At 40.9% G+C, this 18,862-nt stretch overlaps 1 protein-coding gene across 1 annotated transcript in view; it reads left to right on the plus strand.

Annotated features, from left to right (window-relative positions):
• Nucleotides 1-18,862, plus strand: part of tenm2a (teneurin transmembrane protein 2a) — a 328,161-nt gene that overhangs the window by 104,255 nt on the left and 205,044 nt on the right. The window contains exon 3 of the mRNA XM_088009751.1: nucleotides 11,883-12,242. Coding sequence (XP_087865877.1) covers nucleotides 12,017-12,242 — 226 coding nt within the window. The 5' untranslated portion in view covers nucleotides 11,883-12,016. The remainder of the gene's footprint in view (nucleotides 1-11,882; nucleotides 12,243-18,862) is intronic.

Here is an 18,862-nt window from a genome sequence, read left to right on the forward strand (position 1 = left end):
CCAAGACTCATCTCTCTCTAGTAATTTGAAGCATACATCAAAAATGTTGTGTTCCCACCATGGTGTAAGTTTCAGGGTGGCAGATGGCTCAAAAACATTTTTTTTTCCTTTTTTTTTATTTTTTTTTTTTACTTCAGCTGAAACTGCTGCGCTCTACACAATCACACAGAGAATTGGACAAAAACTAACATTATAATGAGTGGCTATAAAACACAGCCAAGACTGTCACAGTCAGCGGAAAATTAACAAGTGCTTATGAATTATAGAATTTCAGAGAAGGATTTCCGTGTCTTTTTTTCTTCTTTTTCTTTTACAGCATACTGAAGCTCTAAAATGCAGATGATGACGAGGTTTTGATCTTGACTAAACAGAGATTTATTGCTGCTGATTAAATTTTTAAAAGGATTTTTGGCTGTTTTGGACCTAGCAGGTGTTTTTTCTTGGCTTTGCGGCGTGCTGGATGCGCTAGCCAGCATCAACTCATTCTTCAAAAAAAAAAAAAAGCTTAAAATATGTTCAGATTTGCATCAAAAGAATGATTCTACTTGAGGATTAGTAATGTAACTTAGAAAGATAACCGTTCGCACATATCTGATTTAGAAACTACATGAGTGAGACATGTAGCTTCTACATGTCTCACCCATTAACATTTACTGATGTACCTGCTGTGTGTGTGTGTGTGTGTGCGTGTGTGTGTGTGCGCGTGTGTGTGGGGGTGTGTGTGTGTGTGTGAGCGCTGACACTGCTTCTAATCCATTTGTCCTTAAGTTGGAATTTTGGCATTCCAAGTTGGAAAAAATCCACTAACAGGTGGACCTCCAGCTTAAAATATTTGTAATTACATGCTAGCACCTCTGTGAAGATCAATAATGGCTTCCATGTCAGTGATATCTGCATTCATAGGTGTCTCAGTCACACTTTGGATTAATGAGTAACACACACAGCACTAGCATAATGCAATAGTCAGGCAGATTTGGAGTTAAAATGTCTAAAATGTTGACGGAAATCATGCTCTTAGCTTGTTTGGCTAGTGACTGTTAGCGTCTCCTACCTGTCATTTCAGATCTCATGTTAAGAACACCATTTCTGATTTATATGTCAAGATTTGATTCCTGACTGAAAAATGGATGATCATGGTTAGTTTCAGCTTTGAACACAAAGCAAAGCTTTGATTCTGTTTTAATATACGCTAGCTGTTTGAAAGCTAAATGTTTGCCTGACTGAAACGATTGTCTTGGATGCTACGCTTCTAAATTGGCACAAGACAGACCAAGTTCAGCACGATGTTTGCGACCGTACACCCGGCTGCTGTTCTGTCTTGCTCCGTATTTTGTGTCTGACTGAAAAAGACAAAAAGTAATTCAAAACTTTTCTCATCACAAGCCAAAATACCGTTGTGTGAAAGTAGCCAGAAAATAAACTGAGCTGCCGTCTCAACACTATTACATGCTACATTTGCAAAATGGAGCCAGTGTTACTAAAGATTAGAGTAAAATAGGGATTAAGAATTGAGTGAACTCAATTTCATTGTGTTTTCTGTACATTATTGCTTCGACGTATTGCGTGAAAAAACAAAACAAAATGGAAGTGTAACAGAAACCGTGCCAGGAACCGTGCCGAGTCGATGACGAGCGGTTTCTTGTAAACCTGTCGCCAACTTTGACGTCTGACTGAAATGGGCCTTTATGGGTTCTGGAAAAAGCCCGAGCTAAGGCGTAAATTTGGAAAAATATTAAGCTGCGCCGCGCTGCTAGTGTGTAGGTCCTTTAATATAGATAAGTACTCGACAAATATTGATTTCTTGGCACTTTATTCTGTGTAAAAACTGTAACAGCCAGTTGCCCCTTAGGTGGACCTCTGGCATTTCTCGCTGGTGAGTAAAATAATTCCACACCTCAGCTGCTTTTTGCAACAGGCCGACTTCATAATGGAAGCTTGTTTGTTCGGTTATTCCAACTATATCCTCCCTGCTGCAGCCGTGTCCCATTCCCACAGCTCATTCTCATCTTGTCCGTCATTTCTCCCATGAGTTTTTGAGCTATGTGTAATTACCCAGTTTGTTTGCACTTTGGCTCTAACTGCCTGTCTTGTTACAGCCAGCTTGTGTTAACAGTAAGTTTGCGTGTGCGTGCGTGTGTGTGGGGTTGCATGCATGTGCCAATCAGTCTTTAGCAAATGTGGGTATGAGAGAGAGAGGGAGGCAGAAGTAACGCAACAGTGCAAGTGTGTTTCCTAGAACATGTGTGCGTCACCCTGAGCGCACTCTGGCAGACGCAGGGAGACAGAGAGAGGGACCTTGTCGTCTCTAATCCCTTTGTTTTGAGTCAGATTAGAGCTCTGCGAGGCGTTCGCGAGGCCTGCAGAATGTGGATTTAAGGATTAGTCTAATAAACAGAGGCTCTGTGGCACTCTGCAGCCCAGTCTGGAGATTACACAGGCACTGAGAGCAAGGAGGAGAAAGGGATGGATTTCTCCCATCTCCACACCCTCCCATTCTTGCCTTCGTTCACTTCCGTCTCGGCAAATGAGGGGATGAGATGGGAGAGGCGTAAGGGGGAGGGAGAAATGAAGGTGGATAAGATCCGCTCATGGCTCCCGATCCGTGCGGCAGCTTTCATCCACTCGGCTCCCTGCAGAGACCGTAACTGTGAGTCACATAAGCAAACCTTGGGATGTCTGACTCGTAACCTGCACTCTTGGTTGACCTCAGCGGTGCTTCATGACCGCCGCGTTCAGACTTGAGCATCTTATTCAAGTACAATACTCAGCACAGCTAAGACAGATGCATAGATGCATAAAGGATACAGTTAATGCCGCGTCTTGCAAAAGTTTTAGAACCCCTCTGACCTTTTCATACTTTGAAATGTTACAACCATTAATGTAATGCATTTTATGTGTCAAAACGACACAATGTGGCAATTGTGCATTATTTTATTTTTATATATTTTCTTCATACAAATACATTTCTGAACAGTATGGCATTCAGTTGTACTCAGCTCTCCCAAAAAACTTAAATTGAGAATTTTAAATTCATTAAATTCACCTTTCTTCCTTTATTATTTTTCTATTAAAGGAGATACTTCCTTGCGTGTTTTTCCTTGTTTGTACAGTCAGAGCGCGTGGAGAGACACGTGGTTCGTAGTTGGGTCAGGCCGCTTACATTTTCAGATGATGGACTGGACATCTGCTCTTTGTGATGCTCAAAGCTTTGAATATTGTTTTATACTTCAACCTTTCAAAAACCAGCTGCCTTCAGACAGAGATTATATTAAAAGCAGGTAGCTCTTATTGGCTTATTAGGTTGCTTTTAGGTTATTTAGGGACTAGGGGGTTGAATACATACAGACTTTAAACTTCAAAATGATGTGCTACTTTTGCTATTACAAACTCTGGAAAAATCAAGGTCTAATACTCTTCCAAAAGGCTATAATTAGAAGAATAAGAAGAAAAAGAACGATGGGGGAACTAACAAGTCATGTTCCATTAACTTTTCAGCTGTGAATTGGAGATAAACTATTGTTCTTCCATTCTTTGGAAGCATAACAATGCTCAGGGACACAAAACTTATTAGAACTGGTTCCATTACACAGCGTTGCATCTTGTTTTATATTTAGAGTGACCTTATTGTTGTGCCAGTGCAGATGAAAGGAACCCTAATTTGTAAAAGGGGGGGGGGGGAAGTGTCCACACAGTTATTATGTGCTCACTTGCTAACAAGAAGCTAAAAATAGGATGGGAAGTTTGGCATGGTTTTCTGCACATTATGGCACTCTTTGACATTTAAACCCAGGCTGCATGGAATAATTGAACTCTGCCAATGCAGGAATTATGAGAACAAATCGACAGCTCTGGATGTGTTAGAGAGTTAGCGTAAAGTGATAGATCACACGTCTGTATGAGCTGATTTATTTTTATTTTTTCATCTGTAAGGTATTTGGTTAGATGTGTGGAAGAGAGACAGATGAAATGTTTCCTGCCCTTTGCTCTCCTCGGGCTTTGGCTCACAGAAGCTCTTGGGTCCAGAATGGAAGTCGGTTTCCAGCTGAATTCAAGCCATTCACACGTTTCCCTTCGCCATCCCTTTGCCCTGCCTTGCGTGTGTAAGGATGCATGTATGCACTTTCAGAGGAGATTGCGTGATGTATGACTCTTGCGGAAAAAGGAACACTTTTTATTCAGAGCCGAGTGAAAAAACAAAGCTCACATGGGGCGGAGTGAACTGTGTGCTATGCAGGAAATAACTGGGTTCAGAGAGCAATTATTTAGCTAGAAATAAGACATTGATTCTCTTTGAACTGTATGTCTTTAAAGAGATATACCTGGAATGCACACACAACCCTTGCTTTCGAGTATAAATGATACTTTTGGCAATTAAAAGTAAATTATTCCTTCTACATTCTACATTAGTGTAAAATGGATAAGGATTTACATGTTAAGAGGGGAAGTAAAGTGAAGTGGATGCTGCCTTTGTTTGCAAATCTAAATGTGTAACTGGATTCCAGCTTGAACCGTTTGACAAATATTTTAATCTCGACTATATTTGTACTCTCAGTTGGGTGTTGTTTTTTTTTTTTTTTTTTTTTTTCCTGAAGTCAAGATGCGCACCACTTTTTTTGATGATCTGTAATTGAGTACAAGTCTGATTCAAGCATTTGGTTTTTTTTCCCCCTCTATTCTCATGCGACCTCTCCATGCACAGCTCTCTCTGTCTACTCTTTTGTTTCTCCCAGTCATTCAGACTCTTCCAGGCTTTGTCTTTGTGAACAAACTGTGTAAACAACTTAATTTGAGCGACTGTGTGCACACACACACGCGCGCACACACACACGAAGCAGCAGAAAATTGAAGCCAAATACTTCAGAGCTCCAATTTTGTCATTTCTGATAACAGGCCCTGGTTTTTCAAAAGGCCACTTTTTTTATTTTCTGCTATACAAATACAAATTTCATTCATATTATAAAAGAAGAAACATGGACAAATATATTTAAAAAAAAAAAAGATTTTCAAATGAACAATTTCATCTCCTGTTGACAGAGTTTTGGAAGAATGGGTGAATTTTCTGATGGAAAGGCTCCACGCTGTGTTTTAGCAGGCTTGCAGCCTGCAGTCTTTTTAGCTGGTTGCTGCTTTTGCTGTTGTTACAATTAAATTAAATGAGCTAGGTAAGGGCTTTAAGGGCTGCATTACAGACTCTTGTTTTTGAACCCTCATATTGCACGGGACGATTTTAAACTCTCGTCTAGTTCACAGAGAAGTCATTTAAAACACTTCAAACGAGGAGACAACTTAAAATTGTCCAAATAATAGATTAACTTCATGCATGCTGTTAAGAAAAAAAAGAACACATTGTTGTGTATCTTTCTTGTGCAACAATGTAATACAAAGACACAAGCCAGTAAGTGAATATCTTTACAGAATTGCATTTTCTATGCATCTAATATTATAACTTTTACTACATGATCAATTATGTAAAACAAAAAAGACTAATGAAAAATGCAGCTTTGAATGACACATATGAGACGTTGTGAAATGTACGTAATGCTTCGCAAATATGGCACACCTGACCAGATGATACTATTCATAATCTCATGCTGTGATATGCAACACTCTGTCTGTGCTGATGAAGATTTACTTTCTAAGCCGGATGTTTGAAGTTTGCAGATTTTATCCTTTTTCTTATTAATTCTGCTTATGATTTACGACCACATGGGGCCACTACTGTGTATATAAACTATATGGAGTTGAAATCCATCCCAGGGGGATCAGAAAAGAAGAAAACTGGGATCCTGAGGCTATGAACCCCCTTTACGTTGTGCTCCCTTCAGCGGCACATCATAAACCACACACACACTTTGTAGACATTGAAGGACTTGATGTTTCACACATTTCTTTTAAGTCATGTATGCTTAGATCCACTGAAGACTCATTTTTAGATACACCAACAAACATGATTGGTTAAAACACTGTGATATAGATAGAGCCTGTTGTTGTTCTACGCTCCTGCACAGACAGATCACGTTTACTTGTCTCTCTTTCTTGCCTCTTAGCATTACCTTTTTAAATGACCGTTTTTAAGTTTTGCTGAAAAGCCTCAGACTGTTTGTACTTCAGGCTCCAGTTAGACTCTAATAGACAAAAGTTGTCAAGACGGCACAGACAGATGAAAATCTGTCCAGAAATGTCCTTCAGTTATTTATTTCTAAGTCATATCACCGTTGCTTTGTCTTCTTTGCTTTGTCTGTGAGAATTCAGGGTAGGTGGTTCTGTACTACCGTATGTTGAGAGTGACTAAATGCTGTTGGAGCATCCTCCAAGTTGGCTGCAGTTGGGAGTCATCTGGACAGGAAGTGTCCCACAGTGTGATGCCCCCTGAGCTCCATCAATGCCCGCGCTCCCACGTCCTCTTCGTGCTTATTTAATTGCAAAAAATAAAAAATGAGAGCAGTGGCTGGGTGTGAGATCTTTTGCAGTTAATTGTATTTAGGTGTAATGCCAATGTACATGTAACCATTACAAATGCAGTGCAATAATATGTGGAGCCAGGCCCGGTTGATTGCGATCAGCAACCTCCCCAGAGCTGGGTGCCTCTGCAGTGTCTTCAGGCAGATTGGAGGCATGATGCAATAAAACACAAAATACCTGAGGCAATGTTGAGCCATAAATGCACCAATGCACGTATTTGAGAGATGCTCCTCTCCCTGTGTGAAGCCTCCCTTTGACATTATTTTAGTGAGCATGAAATATGCAGTTGAATTTCTCATTTCCCTTGCACCCCTGATTTTTAATACAATCTAATTTATATTGAATAATCATTAATTAAATGGTGTACATAAATTCAAAGCATGGAGAAAAACATACATCTACTGTATGTGTCTTATAAAACCTTCAAAAAACAGTTTTCCTATGAAATCCTGTTTTATTTCCCAATCCAGCTTGAGTTGAAAGGGGAAAAAAAAAACCCATCTTGTCTGAAGCTCTGTAATCCTGTTATGTCATTAACTTCCTATGAACCGAATACGAGTTGTAGTTACAGCGAACTGACACTGTGTTTTCATCACGTCGTCTACAGCCTTTATTTGAAGAAAAAGAAAAAGGTCATTATCTTCTCCAAACCTCACCTGTGTAATTCTGAAAATGAATTCCTCGTTCTCTCCGTCACCGTACGATTACATTTCTCATTCTGCCCGGGTTTCACGGTCACTTTATGGTCTCTTTCCTCCTTCTTGCGACTCTTTCCTCGGCCGTCAAGGAAACTACCTGTGAGCTCGGCCGGATGTTTGTGCGCCGTTTCCGTGGCAGATCCGTTTCTCCATCTGCCAGCCGTTGCTGTCCGGATCGTTAGATGAGTACGCGTGTAGCCGACAGGTAGCGCGACAGTAAAGTGCGCTGTGTAATTTGTGCAAATGAGAGCGAGTGATACATGATAAACGCCCAGTGTGATGATCAGGAGAGATATCGCCAGCATTATGGGAAATGGAAAGCTGGCCGTGGGCTCCGGTGGACCTTCAGACGAACAAGAGTTGAGACATGCGGCTAAAATAGTTGAGAAAAGGCTATTAAGTTTTTGGACTATCTCACCCAGGATCAAGACTTGAAAGCATAAAATAAAACCTTGACGAAGGTAAGAAAAAAGTGACATTGGAAAGAATGAAAGAAAAAGTAAAACATACACAACAAAGTGTGTGTTTCATCACAACCCACTGGGTTGCCATCTTAAACAATGTTTTCAAAGGTGCACCTTTAAAGTATTTCTTTCTGTTCTTTTTGTTTTGTTTTTCATGTCTAAACTTTTCTAAACTTTTCTGTGTGTGTGTGTGTGTGTGTGTGCGTGTGCGTGTGTGTGTGTGTTTACCACCACGTATGCATTATCAACTGAGTGAAAATAATCAAATAAACATTATGCGTCAGTCTTCCCTTTATAAAGTCACAACTCTCAAACACTTTTTAATGATGAATAGCCACAATGAAGATGGTCAGGGAGTAAAACGAACAATAAAGACGAGTGCCGCTGCACTTCTGGTTATTTTGTACTGACCATTTTTGACAGCCGATTATTGTGATCTCTTAAGTTTTCATCTTCTTTTTCAATCACACTGAGGAGCAAATCTACAATTAAATGGTTTACCTGGATCTTTACGTGTACAGTCTATGTCCTTTACGGTAAATCCTAAAATGTAATCCTATGCTTTTTTCTTTGCTGCTCGGTTTAGAAAAGTTTATTTTTGAGGGTTTCTTTGCTACTGTTCCATGGAAATGCCAGTTTTTGCTTTGGTTTGTGCTTCCTGCACACAAGGTTCCAGGTTCCTTGTTATCACACCAGTCCGGCCTGGTGTCAGTCCTTTACAGTCCTCTATATAAATAGTACTAGGTTTCATTTTTCCCCATGTCAGAGCAGTCAGTTTCACCATTATCCACCTGCCTTTGGAGCCTTACTTGCATTAGGGTCCTCCCTATCAATCCCTCACAGCTACAACAAACAAAGGCTTCCTATAAGAGTCCTCTGCCTTAAAATGGCAGCAGTGCTAGGAACTGGGTTGTTTTGCTGCTGCTTTAGTGGAAAAAAACAATAAATCAATTAATATTTATGGAATAGTCATTGCGAAAACAACATTAAAATGAAATATGTTTGCATTGTAAAGGATATACAATATATAGCCTATTTTACAGTCCCTTTGGGGGAATTAGCTTTGGACTAAAGTGCTGTCACTTTAGCCGCCCACACAGAAGATCAATAAAAAGAAAATAGAAATAGACAATAATCCACCAGCAACCAGACTCATATACAAATCAGTCAGAGTAGCATGCAGCGGGCAGTAGCCATATTATAAATGTTTTAATAAGTATTGTTGATGTTGTGGTTGAAAGAAAAATGAGTGCGCTATCTCGGATGACGTAAGATTGTTTTGTTTTTATTTTTCTTTTATTGAATGAATTGCTTCATCAAACCATGTTGCTTGGTTTGGCAGCTTGCAATACTCTCAATTTTTTTTGCTAAGTTTATGTATTGAAAGAAATTTGGCAGGTTTCTTTCTCATGCTTAGCTGCAGTGTATCTGACAAAACCAGGGTAAACTGTCCCAGCTAGCTAACACACCCAGCGTGCGACAAACACAAGTTGACGTGTTTGTCGTGCTCTCGTTCAGGCCAGGTCAAGCAGTTGCTGGTCTTTTGGAAATATCTAAGATCAATTTTGCCTCAGAATACTGTTGGGATCTGGTCATTTCTCTCAGGCTTCAGAAACCAATTCATCGATTCTCGGCGTAATCAGGACAAACGGGTTTTTCCCAGAGGGAACATAGTACAGCTGCAGCTCCTGTAAAATGTGGCTGGCCGTAAATGTTTCAACAGTTTCCCTGTTTTTAACAAGTAACAAGTCATTTGTTATCAGTTTATATATTGAAAAATACGCATAAAAACAAACCTGTGCAGCAGCTTTCCAAGACTTTTGATTCCCAGTGAAGCAGAGGATTCGCCTAAGCAATTATGACTTTTTGGACAGCGGCGTGTCTCCAGTGTGACTAAGCTGTCCATTTGAACAAAATTCTGCTATGACCAATAAATAGCGGTCGTCTCCCCGCTGTCATTACTCCATCAGATCCGATATCAAATATTAAGGTAAAGGTTTCGCAGGAGACCAACCTCTTCGCTGTCCAAACAGAACATTGTTAAGGTCCTTGTTTACATGCTGCATGTGTAGTTGTAGCCGTAAATAAGTCATCTTTGTTGACCAAGTGGGAGAACTCAGTGGTATTTTTGTTTATTTAGGTCGACTTTCACAAGCCATCCACCATCTTCTACTCATCATTGAAGTCCATCCTTATTTCCATAAAACCAAAAAAAAATACAGCCTCCAATGTGGTTTTGGGATCTAAAAACACTTAGTGTTCCTGGAGAAGGACATGCTTGCTGAGGGCGTGTGTATGCGTGTGTATGCATGTGTGTGCAGCCGATTCTCATTGTCCTCCTCTATCGAGGATTACACTGAGGTTGCCACTGTCCCTCTAATATTGATGGGCGTGTAAGGAATTAAAATGCTGTCATAAATCAGTTATAACACTACTGAGAACAATTGTCATTTTGTAGTCCAAACAATCCAATTGCCATCAAGCTGAATAACGCAACCAGTCGATTTCTTGCACTTTTGGGAAACGAGCTCAAGCTGCAAGCTTATTTTACTGTTAAACACGAGCTTGTGTTGTTTCCCCAGAGTTTAAGCCAACACTTTAAAACAGCCAAAACGAATTATTCCCCCAACATACAACCGCTGACCATCGCGGCGGCTCTTCTATGTACTCTCGTCCGTTGTTTGGATATTACCAGTCAAAGTGTCTCCGCATTTCCTGAGCCTGTATCCCACTCTATTTCCTCGTCCTCCATACAAGGTACAAACACATTAAGGTTGAACTCCTAATAGCCTGTGTGATGGATGCCCGAGAATAATGAGCTCTTTATGAGACTTAATACCTACTGTTAATCAATGGACATAGCAGGGCACTTTTCAATAGTACCATCCAAGCATTTTAAAATGAGCCCTCATAGAATAGATTGACTCGCATACTAAAACCTCCCTTTTTTTTTCTTCTTCTTCTTTTTGTCTCCGCTCTTGTTCTTCTCCCATTGGAGTGTGCAATTAGCAACATAACATATTCAAAATCAGCTGATGGCTGTTCTTCAGAAATGCCCTCTCCCGCTCTGATATGTGCTGAGTGCCGTCCAGACCGAGAAGCTTTGAGAGATTGAAAACACAATGCTCGGCTCTAATGCAGTGGGTGGACCAGACTTTCCTCAGCCTCAAGTAATAGAACCGTGAATGACCTATTTATTGCCGTGAATATCAAATCCCGGCAGCCGCTGGAAGTGTTCCTGTCAATTTCAGCTGGTTCTCGCGCTGTTGTTCTTTGAACTTCGGCTCCCGAGCGTATTGCACTGCTCAAGGCTGTTCGACGAAGTATCATGGTTTATTAGCATCATGGTCATTTATAGCCTGCATTCATAAATGATATGGTTTTAGAAATTAAATGGTTGCTGGCGTTGCTAGAGCGAACAGATCAAACAATAAGTGCTGAGGTAATTGCAAAAAAAAAAAAAAAAAAAAAAACAGGCATGTCTTTGCAAGTCGGGATGTAGGCCGGGGAGAGTTCAGGTGACACCATTTTCTGTGCAGATCTTTAAATACACGTCACTGTGTGTGTGTGTGTGTGTGTGTGTGTGTGTGTGTGTGCGTGTGTGTGTGTGTGTTTGTTTGTTGTGTGCTGTTTGTGTGAGTGCGTGCATTTGGGTGTGTTTGATTATCCCTTATAGGCTCTAAGGGAGCCAGATCCATTCTCACTCTGATAATGAGGGAGAGACTTCCAATGCCCTTAAGTCATTTCTCCTCCCCTTCCATCCTGCGTGTTGCATCCGGCAGCGTTTCTCTTTCTTTGGCCTGTACCTTCTTCCAATGCAGATTATCTGTCTGCGTCGCCGTCACACCGCCCGGTCTTTTTCAGCCGCTTTCGTGGAAATTCGTGCATGGCTTCCTTCAGTTCGGGCTGACTGGACTGTGTTTGAGTCGCTCACTGTTTTTATGGAATAGATTTGTGTGCCAGATGACTATTTTTCATCAGCGCGGTCGATGGCTCAGTATCTCTGTGGACCACAGGGCTGGCAGCTCTGTTTCTCCCCACAATAGCCTTACTTATCCTGCGTCAATACTCCAATGTGTTGTATATTTGCCCGGTTGCTCAAATGTCCATTCGTAGTGCTCCCTCTTACCTAACTCTCCCTGTGGGGTCCGCTGGGAGTGGAAGGCAAGAGTGAGTCACGGCGGAACCTCTGTTAATTTTACTCTAACTTTTCACTCCTCTGCTCTTTCCGCTTCCCCCTCCTACCTTTGTTTTTCAGGTGACCGAAATATCAGCGGACTCTGTGGGGGGGGCACTTTAGGAGGCCTCTCCACCCCCTCCCCGACGTTGACGCTTCCCTCCCTCGCTGCAGCGTTTACCCCAGAGGATCGCCGTACTTAACCCAGCATCAGCATGGACCTAAAAGACCGGAGGAATCGCTCCCTCACCAGGAGCCGCTGCTCCAAGGACTCCCAGTACAACACCTCCTCGCTCGATGCAGACGAGCGCCGCGTGCCCACCCAGAAGTCGTACAGCTCCAGCGAGACGCTGAAGGCCTTCGATCATGAGCAGAGGCTTCACTATGGCGGCTGCGTGACAGATTTGGTACACCACGAGTCTGATGAGTACTCCAGGCAAGGTGGGTCTGCGGAGCAAATAATCCATCTGAAATGCATAATTGCGCAGTCAGATAAGAAGCTTAATCCTAACTGTGCTGGACTGAAGGTATTACATGGTGACAGAGCTTGTGTTTTAGCTATTTAAAAGCCAGTTCGATATGCATTGCCAGAAACTTAATTGGGACGCTCTGTTTATTCTACTGAAATGTCTATAAGTTTCCCATCGCCAGCAACTTTCACAGCTTATTTAGTGTTGCCCGTAAACTTTTTGAATTCAGGATACAATATGGTGCCAATATGTAACATACATTATGTCTACACATGGAAAACATATATAAAATATGATAATTTCATTGAAAAGCAACAGATTACCCAGTGCACTCAGATTTGAAGTTGCTGTCATGCTGCTTCTTATCTTTCCATGTAAATCGGTGTAAGTAAAATAATATTCCACCTGCGTCTAAATGTAAAAAATGAAGCATGAAGTCACTTTTAAGTCAGATGTTTTCAATCCTTTTAGTGGGGTGTATATCGGGATGCAGGGCTGAAAATCTTTGCAGTGTCACTGCAAAGACTAAGGTATCGACCGATGCTATTTTTTTTTTCTTCTTTTCATACTTTATGAATGTATGACGTACGAGCATGAAGGTTCAGCGCTTTATGAGCATAATCAAGAGGTCAAATAGTTATTATGTTTGCCACATCAAGTATTTGGCATACCTGGTTGAAGGAAGCTCCTGCATATCTGGAGAAATATATGGGCAGCACGTTTGGGCAGCACTTCCTTAAATGTCGTCCCAGTGGTACCTGTGGATTCGTGTGATGTCCATGGCATCTCTGAGTTGCAGTATTTGCACCAGAGAGTCTTTCTGCATCTCCAAAAGATCTCTGGTAGCCAGGCTGGCAATCAGTTTACATGCGCCACATTGCCAGATTTGTATAAATGCTGGAGCATAATTTACACAGAGCAATGCAGTTGCTATGGAAACAAAGTAGATGTGCATCAGCGTGACAGACATGGGTATAAATGGTGGAAAGTTCATGCTAAGCTAACCTAGCGGTGCTCTGATTAATGACCCATTTGAAGCAACACTAAAATCTTCCTCTAACGGCAGTTTATTTTTAAAAAATATGTTATAGTGTACCAAGTCATTACAAAAATATCCAAAAGCATAAAGGAGAGGTTTTCAAGCAAAACATATTAGCATAAGCACAAAGAAGTCTGGTAAAATAAAATGCAAACTAATGGATTGTAGCAGCTTCCATTAAAAAAAATAATTTCTTATACCGTCAATGCTTGTCGGTATAAATTGTTTATTCCACCATGTGTAGATAAACAAGTTTTAGTAATTTTGTTCTGTCAAATATTAAGTACATCTTGACTCACACGATAAGATGGTTGAACCCCTATTTTCTCTGAAGTCAGCACGTCTTAGTCAGCTGCAAAAACAATCAGATTTCCTACTGTATTTTAGCGCGAGGCCTAAAGCAGATATTTAGCACTAGCAAAGCTGTCATAATGAACTTTTGTATCCCCCGGTGAGCAAGTTAGCCGATAGGCCGATAGGTCATCTCTGAAGGGTTGGGTCAGCTCCCTTAGCCATGTCTTTAGACTGTCCCCGTGTGTGTCTGCGTGTACATGCATTCCTGTGTGTACTTTGCAAAAGGAGGGGGCGGGGGGGGGGGACATGAAACAGAACGTATCGATCCTTGGCTGGTGAAAAGAGTCAGACTCAATGGGATTGATCTCTGCTAAGCTCTGTTTTCTCTGCATGGAAACAGACAGGAGAGGAAGCCAGCTCACAGCAACACAACAATGTGGAGCATAGTAGAAAAACACTGAAACACAGCTCACAAATAATCATAATAATAAAAATATTCATTTAAAAAATGTCAATGTCCCTTGCGGAATACTGTTGCTGCAGCCTGAAAGGACAAAAACCTACCAGCGATGTCTCACTTTGTGTGGCTGCGAGAGAAATTAGGAGAAATGGATCAATCTCGTGGCGGTTCGGGGAACAAAATACTCGACAGCACAGCGCAAAGGGAGAAATGTGCTGCAAAGAAAGGGATACGACACGAGGACATACTTCTATAGAGGCAAAGGTAAGAGCAGAAAATTGAGGATTGATTGGCAGAGTCCATGATAGACTGAAAGTCAGTGGTGTGTGCCGCTCGGACACACTCCAGTGCTGCACCGAGCTGACCTCACACCGGGCGATAGCTGGTCGATACCTCAGTACTCTCAGCCTATCGGCTCCATCGAAAGCCCAGAGCCACAGATGCATCGTGGGAAGTGTGGCCACAGGAGACCAACAGTGTTGCAGCACCATATGGACTGTGACACTATGGGAGGAGGAGTAGTGCTGGAAGGACAGAGGAAGAGAAGGAGTTGGAGTGTGAAAGAGTGATAGGAGAGAAGCAGCAGACAAGAGTTTTCTTGTTATTCCGAGATATTTTTTGCAACCAGAACACGAGAAAGTGAGGGAGTTGGGCAGACACTGTCTTCTTCTTCCTACTGCTGCCGCTTGAAGCTTCTAGGTAAAGTGGTAAAAAGGAAAATAATATTCATAGCTTTTTGGTAGAAACGACCCCCAACAGTTCATATTGAGGATAATTTTTCTTGTTGTTAATTTAAAAGCTGGGAGATATCTCTAAGGTGACTTTTAGTGGCTAAACTAGTGGGCAGTATTACTTTTTCCATGGCTGATGGGGGCTGAACTAACAAATGACATTAAGTTTCTAATTCAATTATAATTGCCTTGCGGTTGGGTGTTTCTGAACTTTTTGGGAAGTTTACCCAAAGCTTTTCTCAGCACATTTTTTTTTCACGCTCACAGTAGCTCACTCCAGTTCGCAGTATTCCTTTGACTCTTGTTACATCTGCTGTAAAATAGAGCATCCAAGTATTTTTTTTTACCTTTATTTCACCAGGAAAATCCCATTTGAGATTAAAAACCTCTTTTGCACGAAAAAGAGTGATAACACAAATTGTTTCTAAGCTATACAGTCTCAGATAGCATAGATGCAAGACTCCTGAAGGTGTCTTGCATCTGGAGTTTGTTCTTGGAAAGTCCTTTTTGAGTGTTTTGGGACAATATTTATGCTTATTTCGCCATACGATCTTTCTTTGTGTTTCTGCTGTAGTAATTTTTGAAAGCTACTCTAATATAAAATGCCCCTTTTGAATGAGAAAAACAAACATGACGCCTAATCTTCATTTCTCTTCAAAGAGTAGCGGTTTATAATTAGTCTACAGCAACGCCCTCAAATCGTCTCCTGCATATGAGATTAATTGACAGATTGAACATAAATCACTTAACAGCTGTGTCCAGCAGTGGAGAAACAGCTCATTAATTAAAAATACCGAAAAGTTATGTTGTTGTTTTTTTTCCTCTTACAAGCGACATCATGATGCATTTTTCGTGAATGCAGCTTACGTTTACGTTTTTAAGTAGAGTGACCTGCAAAAAAACAACAACAAAAAACAGGATGAATGAGATTTTAAACCTCTAAAAAACTTGCAAATTAGAAATCTGGGTTATCAAAAGGATGTTTGTCGTGTAAAACCTCAAGGTTTGCTGATGTTTCTAAGTACAGCAAAATGAAACTGGTAAAAAAACAACAACAACAAAAAAGATACAACATAACAGATGATCTAAACCCACTGAGTCCTGTTTAGGTGAGAACCTGGACAGACCAGCAGTCTGTCACACGTATGACATGTAACGCCTGCCTACGCAAGCGAAATGCATTTGAACATTAATCCGTTCTACAGGAAAATGTGGCTGAAACGTGGGTAAAACGTTCGCACAAACACATTTATGTTTCAGTGAAGTTACAAAGTGGGGCTCAAAAACACTTTTAAAAAAATGTGAACATAATTTTTCAGAACAAATAAAGAGACATGACCCAGCTAGGAAAAAAAAAAAAAGCAATAAGACTGATTTCTAAAGTTGTCCAGTGTTTTTATTGTAAAGCCAATAATCTTAGCTTTATGTTTTTGTTTGATTTCTGTTGACTTTAAAGATATTTTCCCCTCTGTTCTGCCACTTTTCTATTATAATAATAACAAACTTCATATAAGATACTCTGCCAAATGCGGCATCCGAGATGTTAATCCGATGTTGTATATATTACTCTGCTCTAGATCCGAGAAACTCAAAATCCACAAAACAAGCATTAATTTTCATAAAAACACACACACACACACACACACATATATATATATATATATATATATATATATATATATATATATATATATATATATATAAATGCCTCCTCCTCCTCTTTTTTCAATATATATACGTACATTTCCTAGGTAACACATTTTTATATTAGTTTTAGTTTCAAATCCTTCACACTTGTGACAGAAATGCTCGTGACTTGTGTTATGTAGACGAGATGTGTTTTGTCAAGGTTGGCGGTCTTGTTGAAAAATGAACGTAGCGATATTGAGGGATTGTTTCTCTTTGCCTGTACAGCGGTGACAAATGTAGATCAACACAACTCTACAAGCTCGACCTGCTAAACGGTCATATTTTACCAACTCCTGCATTACAGCAGCAGCAGCTGTGTCAAGGTGAAAACCGGTTTAAACATTTATGCGGGTGCCTAACTGCCTGCATGGCATTACCGCGTCCGCTAAAAGCCCAATCCAGTACAAGCTCCCAACATTAAGCTTCGGGTCTAAATGTGCACATTTCGAAGCAAGCCCCTTTTTCCCCCCCGTCGTCGTTTACGTGTTTGAAAACGTAGACGTCATCTTAGAGATCCCAGTAAAACAAAGTTCAGCGGTGTATCCCGACGAACCAGCCACCCTCCTCCTCTTCCTCCACCTCCTCCTCCTCCTTTTATAGTATCTCAACTCCACTGTTTCCCCATTACGCTCTTATTACCTACTCTGCTTGGATAAGCACAGCCAAATAACACATTCTCCCCTCAAACATAACACGCAGCCGCCTGGAAAGCTCATTAGAGGCACTCACAATTTAACACCACAAAACAAAAAAATATTTGAGCCATCAGTGATGCCAATAAGGCATGGGGGCTCGTTCTCAGAACACCCAAGCACATTTTTATTTGACTTTGCTTTAAAATGGAGACGGGTCTTCTATACTTGGCATGTTTTCAGTCCGAGTTATCAGTTATTTCTAAGGCGATCTGGTAAAAAAGAAAAAAGAAAGAAAATGCATTAAAAAAAGATTTGAAAAGCAGTCCCTCTACTGCCTCTATCTGTTGTCTTTCACCTTTTTATACATCTGATTCTATAGCCACATATTTTGGTCCCCAGCTCGCTGCGTGATTCCCATTTAGCTCGTTTTTGGGGTGTGCCGTGCCTTCTGAGTCCATCCCCGCGCAGCAGGCTGCGTGACAGCCGCCGCAGTCCCTGGAAGCTTTGGCCTTTCCTTTCAGAAGGAACCAAATGAGCTCCTCTTCATTCTCCTCTGCTGTTTTGCCCCCCCCAGGGGTCGAAACCACACAGAGAACTCCACCAGATAGTTGCCCGTCTCCCTGCCTGGACAACTCTCGGCATCATCTGCCGCCCTTCACTCCCTTTCGCGCTCTTCGTTTTTCTCACTTTCTTTTATGCCCTTTTCTGCTCTTCTGTCACACATTTCACGTCTCTGCTTTCTCCGTCAACAGTTCCCCCATCTATTTTTCTCAATCTTGCTCTTCCTGTATTGTTGCTTTGGTGTTCATATCACATATTTCTTGTTCTGAGGATTCTCTGTGGACCTGGCGACAAATGCAAGGGGGTGAGAGATTCGGGGTCTCGCAAATGTATTCGCACCCCTTGAAGTTTTTCTCTTGTTACAACAGAAAACTTTCAAATATTTTGAATATTATCAATATGAGACACAAACACAAATTACTGATTTTTTTTTTTTTTTAAACTAATAAGAATCTGCGATGTGCATTTGTGTCCAGCCCATTTTACTGGGATTCCCCTAAATAAAATCTGCATGTACATGAATGTTGTCTAAGCAATTACATAAATCGAGTCACAGTCGCACCTTTATTTTCTTTTACATTGACTCCAGTCCAAGTGATAACGATGATGGTGTTGCTTCACCTGGTCCAGACACTCATTATCTACCGGAGTAAATTTTTTTGTTTACACTGATCTAAAGGGCAATTGACTGCCAGAGGCGTGGAGGAAGCTTAATTAACAGAAAGGGGAAAAAAAATCTATTTCTTGGATCTTTTCCATTCATGACAAATATGAGCAAATGTATGTAATGTTACTAACAGCCGTATCTTTTCACAATGTGTCTTCCTAAGGAAGATTTAACCACATAAAACTGGCAAAAAGGTAGAAAAAAAATTGAAACTCACCAATCAAAAACCACTTTAATGGATAGTTGTACATTTTTGTAAAAATGTTGTATTCAAATGGTTATGGGGAGTTTATGTCTTCTGCAGCGGGTAACGTCACTTAGTAGTAAATTCACACCAGTTAGCTGAAGCTTATGGCTGACCTGAGAGACATGGCAGAGTCTGACTGTCTAAATACAATGCCAGTCGCAATAATACCAGTTTGTGCAAATGTTATTTTAAAGTCCGTCATTAGACTTGTAGTTGGTTGCATTGAAATCAGTGACTAATTGCATTAGATATGAAGGTGGGATGTGAT

The sequence above is a fragment of the Poecilia mexicana genome, unplaced genomic scaffold, assembly GCF_051168715.1.
Source record: "Poecilia mexicana isolate PSO_F unplaced genomic scaffold, ASM5116871v1 scaffold_10, whole genome shotgun sequence".
Taxonomy (NCBI): Eukaryota; Metazoa; Chordata; class Actinopteri; order Cyprinodontiformes; family Poeciliidae; genus Poecilia; species Poecilia mexicana.